This window comes from Ascaphus truei, chromosome 4 (genome assembly GCF_040206685.1).
Source record: "Ascaphus truei isolate aAscTru1 chromosome 4, aAscTru1.hap1, whole genome shotgun sequence".
Taxonomy (NCBI): Eukaryota; Metazoa; Chordata; class Amphibia; order Anura; family Ascaphidae; genus Ascaphus; species Ascaphus truei.
Window position 1 is genome coordinate 325,826,799 of NC_134486.1, and position 20,013 is coordinate 325,846,811.

At 42.8% G+C, this 20,013-nt stretch overlaps 1 protein-coding gene across 1 annotated transcript in view; it reads right to left on the reverse strand.

Moving 5' to 3' along the window:
* Window positions 1-20,013, reverse strand: part of DDX43 (DEAD-box helicase 43) — a 95,657-nt gene that overhangs the window by 47,351 nt on the left and 28,293 nt on the right. Inside the window, exons 6-8 of the mRNA XM_075598018.1 lie at window positions 16,815-16,971; window positions 16,605-16,723; window positions 15,941-16,051 (exon numbers count right to left, since the gene is read on the reverse strand). Of these exons, the coding sequence (XP_075454133.1) occupies window positions 15,941-16,051; window positions 16,605-16,723; window positions 16,815-16,971 (387 nt within the window). The remainder of the gene's footprint in view (window positions 1-15,940; window positions 16,052-16,604; window positions 16,724-16,814; window positions 16,972-20,013) is intronic.

Genomic DNA, 20,013 nt, shown 5'->3' on the forward strand with positions numbered 1-20,013 from the left:
TGCTAAATCTGTTCATGGGTATATGGGAGGACGACACCATCTGGTCCAATTGCCCACTTGGGGCGAACCTGGTGCTCTGGCGGCGCTGCATAGATGATGTAATATTCATTTGGAAGGGCACTTCCAGTGAGCTAGAATTGTTCAAGGCCTACCTTAACAATAATAGGGTATAAATAACCTTCAAGCTAGCCTTGATGCATATCACCGACGAAGAGACCAGCTATTTTGAGTCTAGAAACGCGTTGGATTGTGGCACAGCAGGGACACCGTAGCGGATGCATAGCGTGTGACGTCATCGGGAGCAGCGGAGTAGTTGCCGATTCGAAGGAGCCGGTGCCTCGAGGCCGACAAGGTGACGGAGAACACCATCCACAGACGGAGCAAAGTCCAATCTGCGTGTGAGATTGTCCACATTGAGGTTTGAGACCTAGCCACTTGATGCGAGTAGGTTTCCAATTATAACCCACAGCGGAGGAGAGTGTGACATCAGTCATTTGTTATTGTTGTGAACACAGTGTGTGTGTGTGTGTTCACATGCGCATTTTACTCTTTTTTAATACTATTATTAAATCCTTTGCCTTGCATACCTTGCCAAATCAATTGTATTCTAGGATAACGCACTATAGTAGTGTATGTTTTGCTTGTCTCCCTTTCCTGAGGTACGTCATTCCTAAGATTCAAGATTATTCCATCTTAGCCCCATCGTGCTTAAATTCCTCAGCGCCAGAGGTCTGTTATGTTTTACCTTTACCAATGCATCAACATTGACGCATCAGCAAGAATTTCAACTTGCCTAAATAACCCAGTCATATAAACCGATGCAAAGTACATATAACCTTTACTACTCCAATTTACCTTTATGGAATGCTTTTTCAGAGACCTACTTTAGCTTAACCCCACTCTAGTAAACCTGAAAGGCCAATCACAACATTCTTCCTTCAGTACATCTTTCATGTGTCCATCTCTTGCAAAAGACGAATACATCCTTAAAAGATTCTCTCAATATCTGACTCAATGGGTAATCTTGTTGATTGATTAAACATATACAAGAGAGAAAACTTGGGCAACAGGAGTACACGGTTGAATAAATATGTTCTTTTAATTACACGGTCAATTTTCCTTCAAACCTAAAAAACACTTGGGTTGGGCAATATACTGGTATGATGGCAATATCTTGGTAGCAGAAATGCACGGTAACTCAGAATTTACAATTGTTTATTACCGCGATATTCCTGTGTTCCGGCTGCTGGGGTCTGTTGGAAGCTGCAGTGTGTCCAGGAGCTTCCAGCCACATTCCCTCACCCATCCCTTTCGGTCACTTCTGCAGGGAGAGGAGCTGGGAGCGCCTTGACAAAGCTGCAGCATGTAAAAGTTATTAAATTAATCCTCCTACTGGTTCTCAACGTAGATTATAAACTCGTCGGGGCAGGGACTTTTTTTTCAGTGTTCCAATGTGTTATATTATTTTTCCCCATTAAGTGTTCTATTATGTCACCTGTATTAATGCGGTGAAGCACAATTAACATAAAATGGCGCTATATAAATAAAGATATACATAGAACTCCACCCTCCCCAATGATAAGTGGGTTGGGTTTCTGTAGATTCCGAATTTAAAGTTTAAAAACAATAAAGGTTTCAGCAGCAACTGGAAAACACTGATCTAGAGCAATGGATTTTAACAGGTGTTCCAATGAACCCTTGGGTTCCCCAGGCATCCCGTTCCAAGTAATTTTGTGGTCATTTGAGAATTGTAACAAATACCGGATAATTTACAATGCATCTGATCTCAGATGCTATTAGAGAACCCTTATAAGGTTGGAGTTGCTCAGATATTATATAGAAGGCTGTGTGCCGAAACGCGTAGGAGCAGGTCCAGCAGGCAGGATCCCCTGGTTTGTCCCCTCTCTGGGTCACATTACTATGCTCTAACATCCCTCCTTGTTCCCCCCTGAATGTACCGACCACACTGTACCTGACCATAGGTGATGTACCACTCCTTCTAGCTATAGGCTTATATGTGCTTTGCAGGCTTTAATCTGTGTATCTCTGCTGTCACTTACCTGCTACTTTTTGTCGCCTAGACAAACCCTACACTGCAGGGGTTAGTAGGCATATCAGACCTTTCGCAGATGATCACATAGCCCTAACCGTGACTATTTAGTCTGTTGGGTGTCACACCAGGTATATTTTGTCAGGTGTTTCAGAATACTATCTGAGTGTATTTTGGGCATCTTCTTTGAGGGAGTTGTTTAGCTTTGTAATGAACAGGGGATCCATGCTGTATTTTAAACATTTCTGTGCTTTGTTTTAACCATTTTTGTTCTGTGACAATACATTAAATAAACTTTATGTGATTTGTACTGATACAAATACTAGAGTGCTTTATTTAGGGCCTTTTTCTCTCTCTCAATCTTTTATATATATATATATATATATATAAAAAGTTGTTCTAGATGCACTTTAAGGCCCCGCTCACACAGCGCGCGCGTTTGTCACAGACTCCTGGCGGGCAATGGTAGTGTTCAGTATTGAAACTACCATTGGCTGCAAAGTACGGCGTTGACGCTGCTTCAGTAGCTGGAGTCTTTTGAAACTGATCTCTGGCTGCAGCAGCGTGACGTCAATTTCAGCAGCCAATCAATGTCCAGACATTTACATTGATTGGCTGCTTAAATTGATCAGAGACTCGGCAGTTCTTGGCAGTGAAATCGGAGGGTAGGGTCATTCATACACGTGTGAATTTGTGTCATGTTAACAGCACTTACGTCACTCACTAAGAGAATGGAAACAAAAGAAAACAGCGCACAACGCCAAATAGTGAAGCAAATTCAACAATATATTATAGAATTAAAAAGGGGGTAATATATCTGCGTACATGAAAAAAGTTGGTAAAAGGCATGTAGTGTGTATCACACTGTTTACCACTCGGCAGCTGTTAGCTGTAGATTCAGGTGCTTGCTTCCCTCTGCTGCTGCAGCTCAGTTGATTCTGGGGCAGGACGTCAGTCTTTTCACTCCCAAGGGGATTTCCCTTCATGCAGCCAGGTTCAGCAGCTGGTACTGGGGCTCGGTGAAATCGCTCCTGCTTCCTGGCCGATATGAAGCTGCTCCTGTACCTCGGCAGGTGTATCCTCTGCACAGAGGTTAAAACGCAGCTTGCTGGGATGCCCTCAGCGTGCCACGATGCAGCAGTGGTGGATTCAATAGGGAAGTTTGAACAGTCTTTCAAAGTCTCTCACAAGTGTCCAAAACAGCACACAGGATGAAATAAACACAGGACAGGCCAATACATAGACAAAGGCCAATGTGAGCAGATATAAGGCAATAGAAAAAGATGCAACATTCTATTGCCTTATATCTGCTTACATTGGCCTTTGTCTATGTATTGGCCTGTCCTGTTTTTATTTCATCCTGTGTGCTGTTTTGGACACTTGTGAGAGACTTTGAAAGACTGTTCAAACTTCCCTATTGAATCCACCACTGCTGCATCGTGGCATGCTGAGGGCATCCCAGCAAGCTGCGTTTTAACCTCTGTGCAGAGGATACACCTGCCGAGGTACAGGAGCAGCTTCATATCGGCCAGGAAGCAGGAGCGATTTCACCGAGCCCCAGTACCAGCTGCTGAACCTGGCTGCATGAAGGGAAATCCCCTTGGGAGTGAAAAGACTGACGTCCTGCCCCAGAATCAACTGAGCTGCAGCAGCAGAGGGAAGCAAGCACCTGAATCTACAGCTAACAGCTGCCGAGTGGTAAACAGTGTGATACACACTACATGCCTTTTACCAACTTTTTTCATGTACGCAGATATATTACCCCCTTTTTAATTCTATAATATATTGTTGAATTTGCTTCACTATTTGGCGTTGTGCGCTGTTTTCTTTTGTTTCCATTCTCTTAGTGTGTGTGGGGTGCTGAGCCACCCCTGCGTTTACAGCTGCAGACGCCATTATCCCCAACACGGTTATGTGGTACTTATTATTTAATGTATAATTATCTCACTGTGGGAGTTGTGGTTTAATTTTTTATAAATTTTTTATCACTAAATTGATGGTATAGTCACTGCACTGTATATATTTATACATTTAAACTTTATAGGTAGTTAGGTAGTAGCGCACAGTTTTGTTTTTTGTGTTTAACGTCACTCACTACCAGTTTGCTAGTCCACAGGGGAGGGTGAAAGACAATACTTGCACAGAACTAAGGAAAATGCACAGCTTTGTCTGTTCTTCTCATACATGTTGTAACTTGTACCACCTTTTAGCTACATTTTTGATCAGAGGTTTTTGTCCAGGAAATCTTATTTCTTGACTAAGAATTGTAATCCTTATTTGCAAGTGGAAACACTGCCCAGCTCACTGCTCCAGCCCAGTGTGGAATGGAAGATGACTGGACACACACACACACACACACACACACACGTCGCCTTGTGTCGGATCATTCCGTCTGCTGGGGATGATCACACATCGCCCAGCAGACGGAGGCGCGGTCACGCAACTTAGCAAAACTCAGTGTGAACGCGGCCTAAAGCTGCAAAAAATTCCATTCAATATGTGCATCAATATAATCTGCACACTGACAAGTGATTAGCGAAGTTGCAGATCGATCCATTCTCCTATAATCGATCGCTTTGCTTGGGGTTATTTAATACAGTTAATGCTGCAAAACAATACCCACAATGCAAAGTTGTGTGTGGAAGATCATGTGACCAGGCAGTTACTAGATACAATTCGTGCCCTGCTAGAGAGGGCAGGGCTCAAGAGCCAGAGCCTGTCTTAGAAGGGGAAGGGGTGTGAATTTGTAAATGATGTCTATAGGAACAAAAATGCTTGCTACATTAGAATACATTCAAAATGTATTTAAAAATTGGTAAAAAAATAAATAAATATATATATTTTCTCATAGTACAGAACTGATTTATTAAAAAAAAACAACCATGTAGGATATTGCTTGAACTGCAGCTGTAAACAAAGGACATGTAGTTTATGATAAATTATTTGGCAACAGCACGTCCTAACCCATTGGAAACCCTGGCTCAAGTTTCAATGGTCACGGTGTTAGAGATATAAAGTAGATATACACATGCAGTGGCCGATATCCAATCCTTTAGTGAATTGGTTTTTTGATTTCCCCGAAATTCTCTCAATTTGCCGCGACAGACTAATGGCCCAACGGATTAACACAGCAGGGGTCCTTGCTGTGTTAATCCTACTGGGGTTTACCTGTCTGTAAGAGAGGCGCAGTAAGAGGCTGAATCAGTCACTCTACCTGCGCCTGTGAAAAAGTACATAGGTGTGCAGCTATACCCTACAATAGTGTATAATTAAACCAGTGTTTCAGTGAATAAAGTGCAATGATGCACCACCTTAACAAACGTGTTAAATATATAATGTAACATACAGTAACCATGTGTGGTTTGAAGTGCGTATGCAGCCGTATCACATGGGAGTAGCTCGTTACCCCCACAGCACTAGATGAACAAAAACAAAAGCGCAACAGTGAAGTATATCAAGATTATTTATCTAAATCAAAAAGGTAAGTATTCAGCGTACATCAGGAAAATAGAACACGTGCAGTGTATGGATTAACACATGTTACCACACAGTGAGACAAGCTGGAACGAGACCCTCTGGTAGGTAATCACAGGCGATATCAAGACGTCATCACAGCTCCTTGAGGATGATAGTCGGCTACACAATCGGTCCGTCTGAGGGTGTGATCACTTTCTGGGAAGCCTTTCCGGTGATGGTAATGGCACGAGTCCCGAGTAGGTAACTTCCAAGGATACAAGCCAGTCTAGCTTGGGTCTTGGGCGCGCATCGATTGCGCAATGCTAGTCCATGAGACCCGGATCGAGCAGTATCACGTGACTAACAAGAGACACGCAGAGTGCGTGATACCAGCTGCACAGTCTCAGCTGATAAATAACAGCCGCTCCTCCGCGGTGTATCACAGATTCAATTGCTGTTAGATTTTGCAGAAATGAAGTCTTGCATAGGTTAAAATACCAATTGTAAAAAACATAAATCCTACGCGTTTCGTAGCTGAAACACTACTTCATCAGGGTATGGTTAAACATTGCTCTACAGATACACTATATACCTCTCCAACATCCCGCATTGGCTGGCTAAGCCAAAATGGCCAATGAGGTTAGTCGTATCGGCAGCAGTGTCAGCTGGAAAACAATGAATACTATTACATATGCAAATAAAATAGGTTATGCTAAACACACATTTATTAAGAATAATATCGCATTCCTAAAAAAATGTTTTTTTCTTTTTTAGGAATGCGGTAATGTATTCATGGACTCTTACGAGCAAGCACACATTCTTAACAATAATGTCTATAACAGTTACATTTTTACGTTACATCGATGTTTCTCATCTGGGATGGACTCAAAATTGATCTACTGGCATTTGTGGATGACCTAAATAAACTACCCACAACTATTCGTTTTACTGTGAACTTCAGCTGCACGGAAGTGTCTTTTCAAGACACGGTTGTATACAAACGGAATGGGGCATTAGCCACAAGGATTTTCAAGAAAGCTACTGACAAGAACACCCTGCTGTTGGCTACAAGGCATCATCCAACTACTGTGAAACCAGGCTTGCCATACTCCCAATTTCTTCGTATAATAAGAATTACCAGTGACCCGCTGGAACTGCATCACGCACTTATGGACATGAAAGACCGTTTCCTGGAGTGTGGGTATGGGCATAAGGAGATCTCCAGGAACAGGCAAAATGTTTTGACAAACATTTTGCTGAAAAAACAGAGCAAAAAAAGATTACGATAACCGTTTCAACGTTAAAAGCATTTTTTGCACTGCCTCAGGCTTCATGAAGAGGAGCATCCTGAAACATTGTCATATCCTGACTAATGACAAACACATTGGCAAAAAATGTCATAAAGCAACCAAGATTCTCTTACCGCAGAGGACGAAACCTTGGCGATTACCTTACTCGGGCGGACCCCACTACCAAATATGCGGCTAAGCCAACATGGTTGACAAGACCAGCGGGGGTCACAAATCCCATGGGTGTGTTTACTGTCAATATCTTATTCTAGGGCAATCGCATTAAAATCAAGGAATTGTATTGTGAATCAAGATTTGTGGTTTACTTTATTCGGTGCCCCTGTGGACTGTACTACGTGGGCAAAACCATGAGAATTATGAAAGAACGGCTGAGTCTTCACAGGTCAGCTATCCAGAAAGCACTGGCTGACATGGACGCACGCCTTTGGGACAGCATACAAACAGCGTTCATGCGAGTAAAAACTTTATCATGATGTTATTGGAGGATTACGTTATGCTCTAAAGTTGCTGTCAGCTACACAGGGACGTGCCGAATACACTGATGTACATCTACACCGGCTTGTTCAGGCAGGGTTCACTTGAAAATATTGGCAGCAGGTAACCTATCAATGAGCGCTACAATCAAGGTATACTCAGCTGTTTGTTTTCACTTACCTGTCCCAGGGTCCGCTCAAGATTTGTTATTCATTATTTCAAGACCTCACACTCAGATGCACTGAACTTGGAGGATATTCCTCCTACAGCTTCTTTCAATCAGTAGGACTATGGTTGTCCATTATTCAGGATTACTTTTCCCTATGTATAATTATGATACTGACTCCTTGTGATCTTCTCTGTGGGGGTTTATACATTATGATCACTACACCACTATGCTTTATAAATTGACAGTATTTCTTCTTTTGCATACATTGTCTTGGTATTCACAAACAGGTTTGTACTAGTGACCGAAGAAACCCTTTGGGTCCACTGATACTTGTGAAGCATTCCTAGTTATTTGCATTTACATACAGCAGGTCTGCACAACATACGGCCTGGCCTTTCTGTGCGGCCCGCAATGACTCTGGCCAGGCGCCAGTTAATGAATTAAATCTGCGCCATTTTTTCCCCAGTCACCCACCATCAAGCACCCAGTCACCGTGACCCACCCACCCAGTCACCGTGACCCACCCAGTCCCCCACCCACCGTCAAATCACCATCACCGACCCACCCTCACCGTCAAGTCACCGTCACCCACCCACCGTCAAGTCACCCACCCAGTCACCGTCACCCACCCACCGCCGTTCACCCATCCACCCAGGCAGGCAGGCACATGTCTTTTGTTGAAAATATAAAACATAAACAGGTTGCATTGTAATGTTTTTTTCTGTATCACAATAAGAAAACCGTTAAGTAAAAGTTGCGAGCTAAAATATATTTTTTCGTGGTAGGTTCACTATGGGTTCGGGGGGGGGGGGGGAGGTGGGTCCTTCTCCTCTCATTTGTCCTGGGCCCCATGATTTCTGTTGGCGGCCCTGTGGGTGATGTGAGGTGCAGGCGGGGAGAGGGTGATATGTGAGGTGCAGGAGGGGGGGGGGGTGATGGGAAGTGCAGGGGGGTCATTGGAGGTGCAAGGGGGGAGAGGGATGTGAGGTGCAAGGGGGGAGAGGGATGTGAGGTGCAAGGGGGGAGAGGGATGTGAGGTGCAAGGGGGGAGAGGGATGTGAGGTGCAAGGGGTGTGTGATGTGTGTGCTGTGCAGGGGGGTATTGTGTGTTTGATGTGGAGGGAGAGTATTGTGTGTGTGGGTGAGAGGTAGAGATGAGGGTATGAGAGATAGATGGGCAGTATCGCAAAGGTTGATAGTGAGGGGTGTTGGGGGAGATATGAGGATGATGCTGAGGTGCTGGAGGAGAGATGATGATGATTTTACACGTGCGGCCCAATTTTTTTTTCCTTGGAGCAGTTCGGCCCTTCTCACTTTACGATTTGTGCAGGCCTGACATACAGTATGGTGGCATGATCAGGCTCTTAGTTATCCTGCCCCCCTCTGGCGCTACTAGTCTGGACATTAGTAGGAAAAATGGCAGTGCACTGCCAGAAGGAACAGAAAGAGGCTCACGGTTGCAGCAGCAAAAGTTATTTATTGCATAAAAAAAAAAAAAAGAGATGGACTAAATGTCCCCCCTAAGCCACAGCACAAGTCCACCAACGCGTTTCGGGCACTATGCCCTTTCTCAAGGTGTACATAACGCTATAGAAAGCCGACATTTATACCCTGGCGCCGATCGCGCTATCTAACCAATCGTCTGGTGCAGGGTTTCCCAAACTTTTTTTTCCGTGACCCGGTTATTTTTGAACTTCTCCTTCGTGACCCACTAAAAATTTTATCGCCTATACTGGCCTATAGGGCCTGCACAGACACACACAGCCACTGATACACACACACAAACACACAGCCACTGATACACACACAGACACACACAGCCACTGATACACACACACGCAGCCACTGATACACACACACGCAGCCACTGACACACACACTGATACATACACACAGCCTCTGATACACACACACGCAGCCACTGACACACACGCAGCCACACAGAGACACTGCTACACACACACACACACACACACACATACACACACACACTGATACAGATACACACACACACACACACTCGCTCTCCCCTATACGCACACAGACACAAACAGTGAATTACAGGCAACGACGGATGTGAGTGACTGGAGAGGGGGCCAGGGGCACTTGGGTGGGAGGGAGGGGGCCAGGGGCACTTGGGTGGGAGGGAGGGGGCCAGGGGCACTTGGGAAGGAGGGATGGAGGGGGCCAGGGGCACTTGGGAAGGAGGGATGGAGGGGGCCAGGGGCACTTGGGTGGGAGGGAGGGGGCCAGGGGCACTTGGGAAGGAGGGATGGAGGGGGCCAGGGGCACTTGGGAAGGAGGGATGGAGGGGGCCAGGGGCACTTGGGTGGGAGGGAGGGGGCCAGGAGCACTTGGGTGGGAGGGAGGGGGCCAGGGGCACTTGGGTGGGAGGGAGGGGGCCAGTGGCACTTGGGTGGGAGGGAGGGGGCCAGGGGCACTTGGGTGGGAGGGAGGGGGCCAGGGGCACTTGGGTGGGAGGGAGGGGGCCAGGGGCACTTGGGTGGGAGGGAGGGTGCCAGGGGCACTTGGGTGGGAGGGAGGGTGCCAGGGGCACTTGGGTGGGAGGGAGGGTGCCAGGGGCACTTGGGTGGGAGGCAGTGACTGATGTGGTGACTTACCTTGCCGCCAGGGTTTAGTTAACCAATCGGAGGGTTTCATCCTCTAAGCTCATATCCCTTGTATTGAATGGAGGGGTATGTTAGTTTTCAGTAAAGTTATTTGATATGACGTGATCCTGTTATCCAATAAGGATCCATCCATTAGGAGACACCAGACGATTGGTTAGATTGTCAGTGACGTCACCCGATAGCGCGATTGGCGCCAGGGTATAAATGTCGGCTTTCTATAGCGTTATGTACACCTTGAGAAAGGGCATAGTGCCCGAAACGCGTTGGTGGACCTGTGCTGTGCTTAGGGGGGACATTTAGTCCATCTTTTTTTATGCAATAAATAACTTTTGCTGCTGAAACCGTGAGCCTCCTTCTGTTCCTTCTGGCAGTGCACTGCCATTTTTCCTAGTTGTTCCTGCTGCTTACCTGGGAGATTGCACGCCTATCAAATCATCCACTGTTGGAAACTCCAGGAGAAAAAAAGTGAGTCTGCTTTATGGGTCGCTGTACCCTGTTTTTCTTATATAGGACTTTGGTCTGTACTAATTATTAATGGTGCCGTTGGCATTAAGTACTAGTCCCCTAACCCTATTAGGGCAACATTATTGTACACCCAGTACATTGAAAGGAGTTAATTTCAACTGCAGTTTATTACAATACAAGGACTTGTTCTTCTGATGCACTGGCGTTCTATATAGTCTGGACATTATGCTAATATCCCTCTGACATCATGTGATCCAGCTATGTCAGTGTGACAGGGTAAATAAAAGCCACCAGCTATATGCCTGGAAAACCTATGTCTAGTTTGCAGTGCAGCACTGACTAGGTTAACTTCAGCTGGGAACCTCAGGACAATTAGTTGGATCCCAGCTGCCTAATCAAGGTGTGTTAAAACCCCAGGCTGTAGACACATGGGTGCTGGCTGTTCAGGAGAGAGGAGTAAGCTACTGAAGAGATTACTGAAACAAGGTCTGTTATCAAAGTACATGGATTATGAAGGGTCTGTCTCCAGCATAGAAAAGGGTAGCTGCCTGATTTTTACACTGTCTGCTGAAGAAAAAGCCAGTTTTCTTTTTGTTTGCTGATGAAAAGCTATTCTTGTTTTTGTGTGCTGTATATCTTTTAAGGCTAAATAAATAAGCCTTGTCAAGAAACCCGCGTGTGTAGTTGCATGTACCCTGCAACAGTCAGCAATATGTGTTTATATGTTGTATTTTCCCCTGCACCGTTTGGAGAACGGTTAGGTTATTTCTCAGTAGGTGCTAGTTGTTTCTCAATCCAAAAACTTGTTTACCTACTTACCCGAGTGCTGCCCTTTGATTTTGCGTAAAACAACTGTGTGTGTGTGTGTGTGTTTTGTGTGCCGGTCATCCCAATACAGCTTGTTTTGGATTATACCCATGTGCGGTCTCGTCCTTCCTGCATCTTTGCTTAGATGAACGCCTTGCTTATCAATAACCTTAAGGGACAAGCACCAACATTTCTCTATACACGTGAATGCAAACTGCTTGCTTTGAAACACACACACACACGTGTGAAAAAGAAAGTACACCCTCTTTGAAGTCTATGGTTTTACATATCAGGACATAATAACAATCATCTGTTCCTTAGCATGTCTTGAAATTAGGTAACTACAAACTCAGATGAACAACAACCCATGACAGATTACACCGTGTCATGATTTATTTAACAAAAATAAAGCCAAAATGGAGAAGCTATGTGTGAAAAATGAAGTACACCCTTACTGCTTCCATAGGAATTAAGATGCTAAGTAGCAGACAGGTGCTGTTAATCAAATGCCCTTGATTAATTTATCATCAGCAAGTGTGACCACCTCTATAAAAGCTGAAGTTTTAGCAGTTTGCTGGTCTGGAGCATTCAGGTGTGTGTTAACACAATGCCAAAGAGGAAAGACATCAACAATGATCTTAGAGAAGCAATTGTTGCTGCCCATCAATCTGGGAAGGGTTATAAGGCAATTTCCAAACAATTTAAAGTCCATCCTTCTACAGTGAGAAAGATTATTCAAAAGCGGAAAACATTCAAGACAGTTGCCAATCTTCCCACGAGTGGACGTCCCAGCAAATTCACCCCAAGGTCAGACCGGGCAATGCTCAGATGAATTGCAAAAAACCCAAGGAGTTACATCTCAGACTCTACAGGACTCAGTTAGCATGTTAAATGTTAAAGTTCATGACAGTACAATTAGAAAAAGACTGAACAAGTATGGTTTGTTTGGAAGGGTTGCCAGGAGAAAGCCTCTCTCTAAAAAGAACATGGCAGCACGGCTTAGGTTTGCAAAGTCGCATCTGAACAAACCACAAGACTTCTGGAACAATGTCCTTTGGACAGACGAGACCAAAGTGGAGATGTTTGGCCATAATGCACAGCGCCACGTTTGGCGAAAACCGAACACAGCATACCAGCACAAACACCTCATACCAACTGTCAAGCACGGTGGTGGAGGGGTGATTTTGGCTTGTTTTGCAGCCAAAGGACCTGGGAACCTTGCAACCATTGAGTCGACCATGAACTCCTCTGTATACCAAAGTATTCTAGAGTAAAATGTGAGGCCATTTATCCGACAGTTAAAGCTTGGCCGAAATTGGGTCATGCAACAGGACAATCATCCCAAGCACACCAGCAAATCTACAACAGACTGGCTGAAAAAGAAAATAATCAAGGTGTTGCAATGGCTCAGTCAAAGTCCAGACCTCAACCCGATTGAAAGGCTGTGGCTGAACCTTAAGAGAGCTATGCATAAACAAATTCCCACAAACCTCAATGAACTGAAGCAACTTTGTAAAGAAGAGTGGGCCAAAATTCCTCCACAACGATGTGAGAGACTGATAGTCATACAGAAAACGATTACTTCAAGTTATTGCTGCTAAAGGTGGTTCTACAAGCTATTGAATCATAAGTTATACTTAGTTTGTCACACATGCCTTCTCCATTCTGGCTTTATTTTTGTTGAATAAATCATGACAAGGTGTAATATGTCATGTGTTGTTCATCTAAGGTTGTATTTACCCAATTTTAAGACCTGCTAAGGAACAGATTATTATGACCTGATATGTAATACCATAGAATTCAAAGAGGGTGTACTTTCTTTTTCATGTGTGTGTATACATATTTTAAGTTATGGTGGATGAAAAAGGCAACAAGAAACCTCCACCGTATTGCATATAGCAAATAAAAAAATCACTTGTGAGCACACACGAATGTGCTCACAAGTGATCTTTTTATTTGCTATATGCAATATGGTGGAGGGTATGTATATATGTATATATATATGTACACACACACACACACACACACACACACACACACACACACACTGGGGACTGGTCTGCAACCCTGCCTTTCACCATTATCACCTAGCATACAGTGCGGTCATTGCTTATAAGGGCTCCATGTAAAATGAATGTCAGGCTAAAGGTGACACACCTGTGCTCATTTGCATGTCACTTCCCAGAATCCCTTACTGCAATGGAAGCACTGTATGCTAGGTGATAATGGTGAAAGGCAGGGTTGCATACCTGCTTAAGACATATGAATATGCTCACAAGTGATATAGATATATATCCTATCTCTCTGAAATGTTTGTCTGTGGTTTTGTCTGTGGGATTCTGTGTTTTCCGATTGGTTGTTGCCCGCCCACGGCTCTCGCTCTCATTGGCCTGCGGGGTGGTGTAACGTCACTCCCTGGGCTACACACTCCATATCTTTTAAATAGTTTTATACCAAATAGTTTTATACTAATTGATTGCATCTACCATTTAATTAATTATTTTTGAACTCTACATATGTGTGATGTAGAAAGACTAACGATCTGTCTCATTATAACCCCATGTGTACCCATTTAGTACAATTAAAATCTAGTTTTCCATCTACCAATGGGAACTAAGTTAGGAGTATATATGTCTCCCCTATCCACCAAAACGTTACTCCTGATGAAACCGAATAGGTGAAACGAGTAGAGTGACGTTTTCAACATTGGCCGGAACCCCTGGAAGCGGATGACGTCACTTCCGGTTTCAGCTGGAACGCATCCGTGACACGCACGCCACAGCAGAGGGGAACCAGAGATATCATCTATCCGGCTGCAGAGATCCACTGCGTGTGATCGAAATGCTTTTTTAACTTTGAAACCATGTGAGTGTATTACATTTCCCTTACCTTTTAAAACCCTTTGTATACAGTCTGCACTATGTCCAGTCTTATTTCTTAAGGTCTCTTGGAGTCTATATATGGGGTAAAGACTGATTTCCTGATCGCTGTGTGGCATCCACAGTACCCAAAGATACCTTTCCGTGCCTCTAACACTCTCACGCTTGTGAGTACTCCTATAATAGATCAGTCAATTTACTTTGATCTTATCACATACAATATTGCACTATCAATATTTTTTGTTTCCACATATTTTTGCGCTTCCCGGTGAACCATCCCTACTACCTACTACGAGGACTGACAGAGCAATCCTGCACCGGGTCATAGCAGCACTTTTACATGTGTTTGTATAAGTATCACTATTTGATTATTTAATTATCACTATATTATTTTGCACATTTTGATTTATTTAGAGCGCCACAATTTGAGAACACCAGACGCCGGAGGAACCGCTGGAGCAATCCCTACTCCATGTTCTTGTTTTTAATCATCAACCTGGTAATTGCGTTTGTTACCTGCTATTAAAAAGGTTTTACACTACTAGGGTTGTGTGTTCTTCTACTTCCCTGTTCTGCAGTATCCAATTGGAATACAGGTGGTCTAGAACAACCTCTCTTAAGTAGATTGCACCTACCCCTATTGTGGACTTTCCTTTATTGAACTTAGAGACAGGTTATTCCTGTTTCTACGTGTTTTTACCATTAAGTTTTAGCACTTTTTAAGCTTGCCTTTACCTTCCAGTACTTGGGGAAGATACTACGGTCAGAAACATCTGTAGCGCCCATCAGCACAAGACCCAAAGGGCTGGTATGATGCGCAAAAGATCTGCACGGGGCGCCGTATCAGCTGACCACGACATTGATCTATATACATCTTTGAAGCAGCTTTTTAACAAACTATAGGGATGGTACGTACAGTATAGTTCTTTTTTTCCTCCTTTAAACTACCTTTTTAAAGACATTTCTTGAAATACAGCAATACTGGCTATACATTGCTTCAATAGTTCCAATCTATGGGCTGTTTCATGTTTTTTTCAGCTTTGATATAATACCATAGAGATTTTATCTATGGCTCATAAATAAATCTTAAGTTGAGCAGTGTTCAAAATACCAGAAAGATGTCCCAGTTTTGCGGCCTTTTTCATTGGCAAAAGTAGTTTGGTTTCCTCCGCCTCACAAATATTTGTCTGTTAACAGCAAATGCCTACCAACAATTTCTTGCCTCCATCACAAATTTAAAGCCACAGATTTTACATTCTCACAAATCCCTTCTTCTGAGAAAGAAGATGCCCTGTGCAAATTAAATAATTCTTTGCTTGGATGTATGCCTGAATTTTGGAAACCTTTGCAGCTGCAAAAGAACATATGCAGACTTCTTGAAAAAAGTTCTGAGTATGCTTTTTTTTTTTTTTTTTTTTTTAAACATGTTGCTGCCAGTTTGGAACATCTTATGATAGCTCATTCATCTAATACAAAGCAGGTGTGACATTTGGAAGAAAAGTTCATAATATAGGTACATATTTTCTGTTTGCAAATTAATGGATCTCTTAAAATGTTCTCCAACCCATAACTTGGGTCAATAATATTCAAAAATCCCCTAGTCTATTGTGAACCTCCTAAAATAGAACACAGGAGCACCCTTGGATATAATCTACTACTTTGCACTAGAACATAAAAATATGAACATTAAAACTCATTACCTTTTAAATCCTTTGTATGTGTACTTTGAGCATTCGGCTTTCACTTGAAGAGCTAATTCACGGGTTGGAGCAAGGACCAACATGCCAGGTCCAAGACGCTCATTTTTGGGACTGGAGGCGAAACAAAAATGTAAAATAAATAAAATTACATGTGCCAACCATTCTTATATTTGTATAAGAGTACTTCAGTATTAGGTGATACCTTTTTTATTTGGACCAACAATAGATCTTATAAGACATAGATTACATTTGTATCAAAATTAAATGAGCAAGACAATTTCATGTCTGTGCTATATGTTTTTGTAAGAAAAGGTACATAGGAAAGACCAGGAAATAAATGTTTGTGATTCATGTCTTTTATCGTGGTATTTTATATAAAGTGATTAGGCTGCAATTACTTATTCCTAGATCTTTGCTGAAATCTGGCCAATAATGCTGACATTTGTATCTTAGCCCCAGTTTATTTTTAGCAGAAATGTTCAGCCACGGGAATAGGCACAACACAAAGGAATCCTGAAAGCTTGGAAGGGCTCCCTGAAAGTCCAATCAATAAAAAAAAAAATTAAAAAAAATCAGGGGGATCACATTCCAGCAATACAATAATTGTGAGAAACTATGAAGTGCTTAAGCTATGTATCTACATGTAAAAAATAAAGCCTCTTACAGTGGTTGTAGATCCAAATGAATGAACCCTGGCAGTAAATATGCCAATGTTTTTCCAGTGCCAGTTTGGGCTATTCCAATTAGATCTATTCCTTGGAGAACAATGGGCCATGCTTGCGACTACAAAAATAAAATAAAATCAAGTGTTAATGGAGTAGGGTGAAACAACAGTTGAGAATAATGACCCTGGAGAGAATTAGAATCACTATACCTGAATTGGAGTAGGTCTATCAAATCCAACTTTCTTTATTGTAGACATAATTTCGGGAAAATGATCAAATGCATCTCGAAAATTACGAATTGGATTTGGAATTGGTCTCTTCTGACCTTCTTTTAAGTCATCACAAATAATATTATTGTTGTCTTTTCTGCATGTAAAGTAAATGAATACATCCGTTATATTACATAAACACACACTTCCAGCTGAGCACCAACTAAACTAAATTTATGATCACAAACAAATGTATTTATTTAATTATAAAAATGCTTTACCAGGAATACATAGAGAGTTACCTCTCTTTTTCAAGTATGTACTGGGCACAGAGTTATGATGACAAATGCATGGCTACATTAAGTGAACACGGTTATACAAGACATTGCATGCACAATTAAAGATAATATGTTATAGGCGTATGCAACAGTTACAGACCAGATTAAAATGAGACCGCTCTAGTTTTGAAAGCATTTATATTGGTGGCGGCTGTGAACGCAGGATTTCCAACCTTCAAAAACTTATACAGCAGGGCCCCGCTTTTCGGCGATCCGCTGATACGGGGCACCGAGAAGGGGGCCGCCATGTTGGATTTTAAGTCGCGCATGCGCAGAATGGGTGGGTGTGCCCAGCGCGCATGCACAGACTGCAATATGCGCGCGCAGAGCATAGGTTGCACATCCGCAGAACGGCAAAAATGCCGGTCTGCGCATGCGCAGAAGTAAAAATCGCTGGATCCGTTTTCCAGCGATTTTTACTATACGGCGGGCCTCTAGAACGGAACCCGCCGTATACCCGGGGCCCTACTGTAATGCTAAATATGGAAGCAATCCAGGTATTTTACAGCAATGTCCCCATAAAAAGAGAGAGAAGTACTCTAGTGCAGTAGCGACCATGCCTGATGAACATTAAGTTATTAATAGCAATGTATTAATTCATGTATTATAATAGCAAAGCATAACTGATATAGTCACCTAATATGTATAACAGGGTAGCAAAATCATAAATTTATTACTGAAATGGAGTTGTCCGGTCCTCAACCTGAGGTAAACAAAAACTCCTCAGGTCTCAAACCAAATAAAAATAACTAATTGCCATCATGATTGAAAGACTTCACACATTACAAAGATTATTGCATGCAAGCAACTGCACAGTACCACATAAGGTTTACGCTTTGGATCTCACACACACACAGAAAAAAAAAAAAACCAACATAATTCAGGTTTATATTACAATTACAGTGCAACAAAAACAGCTGAACCCCGTTATAATGCGGTGCTTGGGGTCCACAACCCAACCGCGCTATAACTGGATCGCAGAAAACAAAAGGCCACCATCAGGGATTCCGCATCCTGAGGGGGAGAGCTGGGATAACTCTCCCAACTGCCCCAGACCCGGCGACACAGCAACACCCCCACGCAGGACTTACCCCGCATCTGCAGCAGCAGCTCTCTAGTCTCCCTGCTTCAGCTGTCAGCTTCTGGCTGACAGATCACTGTGAGAGCAAGCTCCCTTAAAGTGTGTGTGTGTGTGTGGGGGACAAATGGTCCGATTCAGCTGATGTAAAATAAGATCCCAAGTGTGACTGCACCTTAAACCCCTCTTGAGCTTCAGTAGTCCACAGTGCATGTTAGATCGCCCTGTACATCACATATAGAACGTCAATGCACTGTATATTGAAAGGTACTGTACATCTTTCCCAAATGGTGTGTGTGTGTGTGTGTGTGTGTGTGTGTGTCTGAGTGACAGTGTGTGTGTGTGTGTGTGTCTGAGTGACAGTGTGTGTGTGTGTGTGTGTGTGTGTGTGTGTGTGTGTGTGTGTATAAAACCAGACTAAAAATACAGAAACAATGTACAATTTTATTGTTTCAAACTTATTGATGCATTCTACAATCAAGTATTTAATACACCAATAATTGTGTTGTACAGTATACATAAATACTGTACGATAAAGAACATTTTGCGCCACACAAATATACTGTAGATATAGTACTGAACTCAACTGCTTTTATACGTGTAACATTTCAGTTACATTGGTGTTTGAACATTAACCATGGGGTTATAAATTCTGAAGAAAAGGGGAAAAAAAGTGTAATGCACTCCATGTTCATTCAACTACTGTACTACAAAAAACATACACAAATGAACTTGAGATTACACTTTAAAAGTGCTTCATAAAAAAAAGGGGGGGGATCTGTTTCAGTGCATCTCTTTGCTTAACGATTTCAATAATTCGTTTTTAATTGTAAAATTGAAATGGAATCTTTGTTTTCTGTTTCAAGAAATTAAAGTCCAGTTTGCAATCCTTTGAGCGCCTCTGCGATCTTCGGTGGAAGCTCTGGTTCCTCGTCTTCGGTTACATCCAAAGCTTGATTTTCACTACTAATGTTTTGGATTATTTTAGTCAGTCATATGCTCATAGGTAGGACAGCTGCCGTCCCCATCTACCCAAGTGTGAATCGTGGTCCCACTTTCGCTATCAAACGGATCCAGTACTCTTTCTGCATTGGCCATGTAATTTTCTGTGAGGCCTTCATTAACGCAGCTTTCAAAGAAGAGATTGGTGGTGGCGACTTCTTCCTCTGTAAAGCCCTCAGTCATTATCTTCATCACCGTCACTGGCTATTTCAAAGTAAGCCGGTACCAAACTTGCACCAGTTATGTTTCTCCAACATTTAGAAAGGCACATTTTTGTGATTGCTTCCCGTGCTTCACCACAAATGTAAAACACTATGTTAATTTTCTTTTAAAATGCAGTAACAGAATCATCACCTGTGATTATCCACCTTTAAGACCCACCTTAAGACACATCTGCTTAAAGAAGCATATGAGTAGCACTGGATAATCATGGACACATGACACAAAGCTTGGCCCCCTGCAGACGCACTTACTAGTACTCCCTCCTACTGTCTCTGTACGTTCTCCCTACCTACCAATTAGATTGTAAGCTCCTCGGAGCAGGGACTCCTTCCTTAATGTTACTTTTACAGTATGTCTGAAGCACTTATTCCCATGATCTGTTATTTATATTTGTTATTTATATGACATGTATTACTACTGTGAAGCGCTATGTACATTTATGGCGCTATACAAATAAAGACATACATACATACATTATTCGCTGTATCAGCGTCTTTCGGAAGTTCATTTTGAAGGTTGCTATAATACTTTGATCCAGTGGCTGTATTTTTGATGTGGT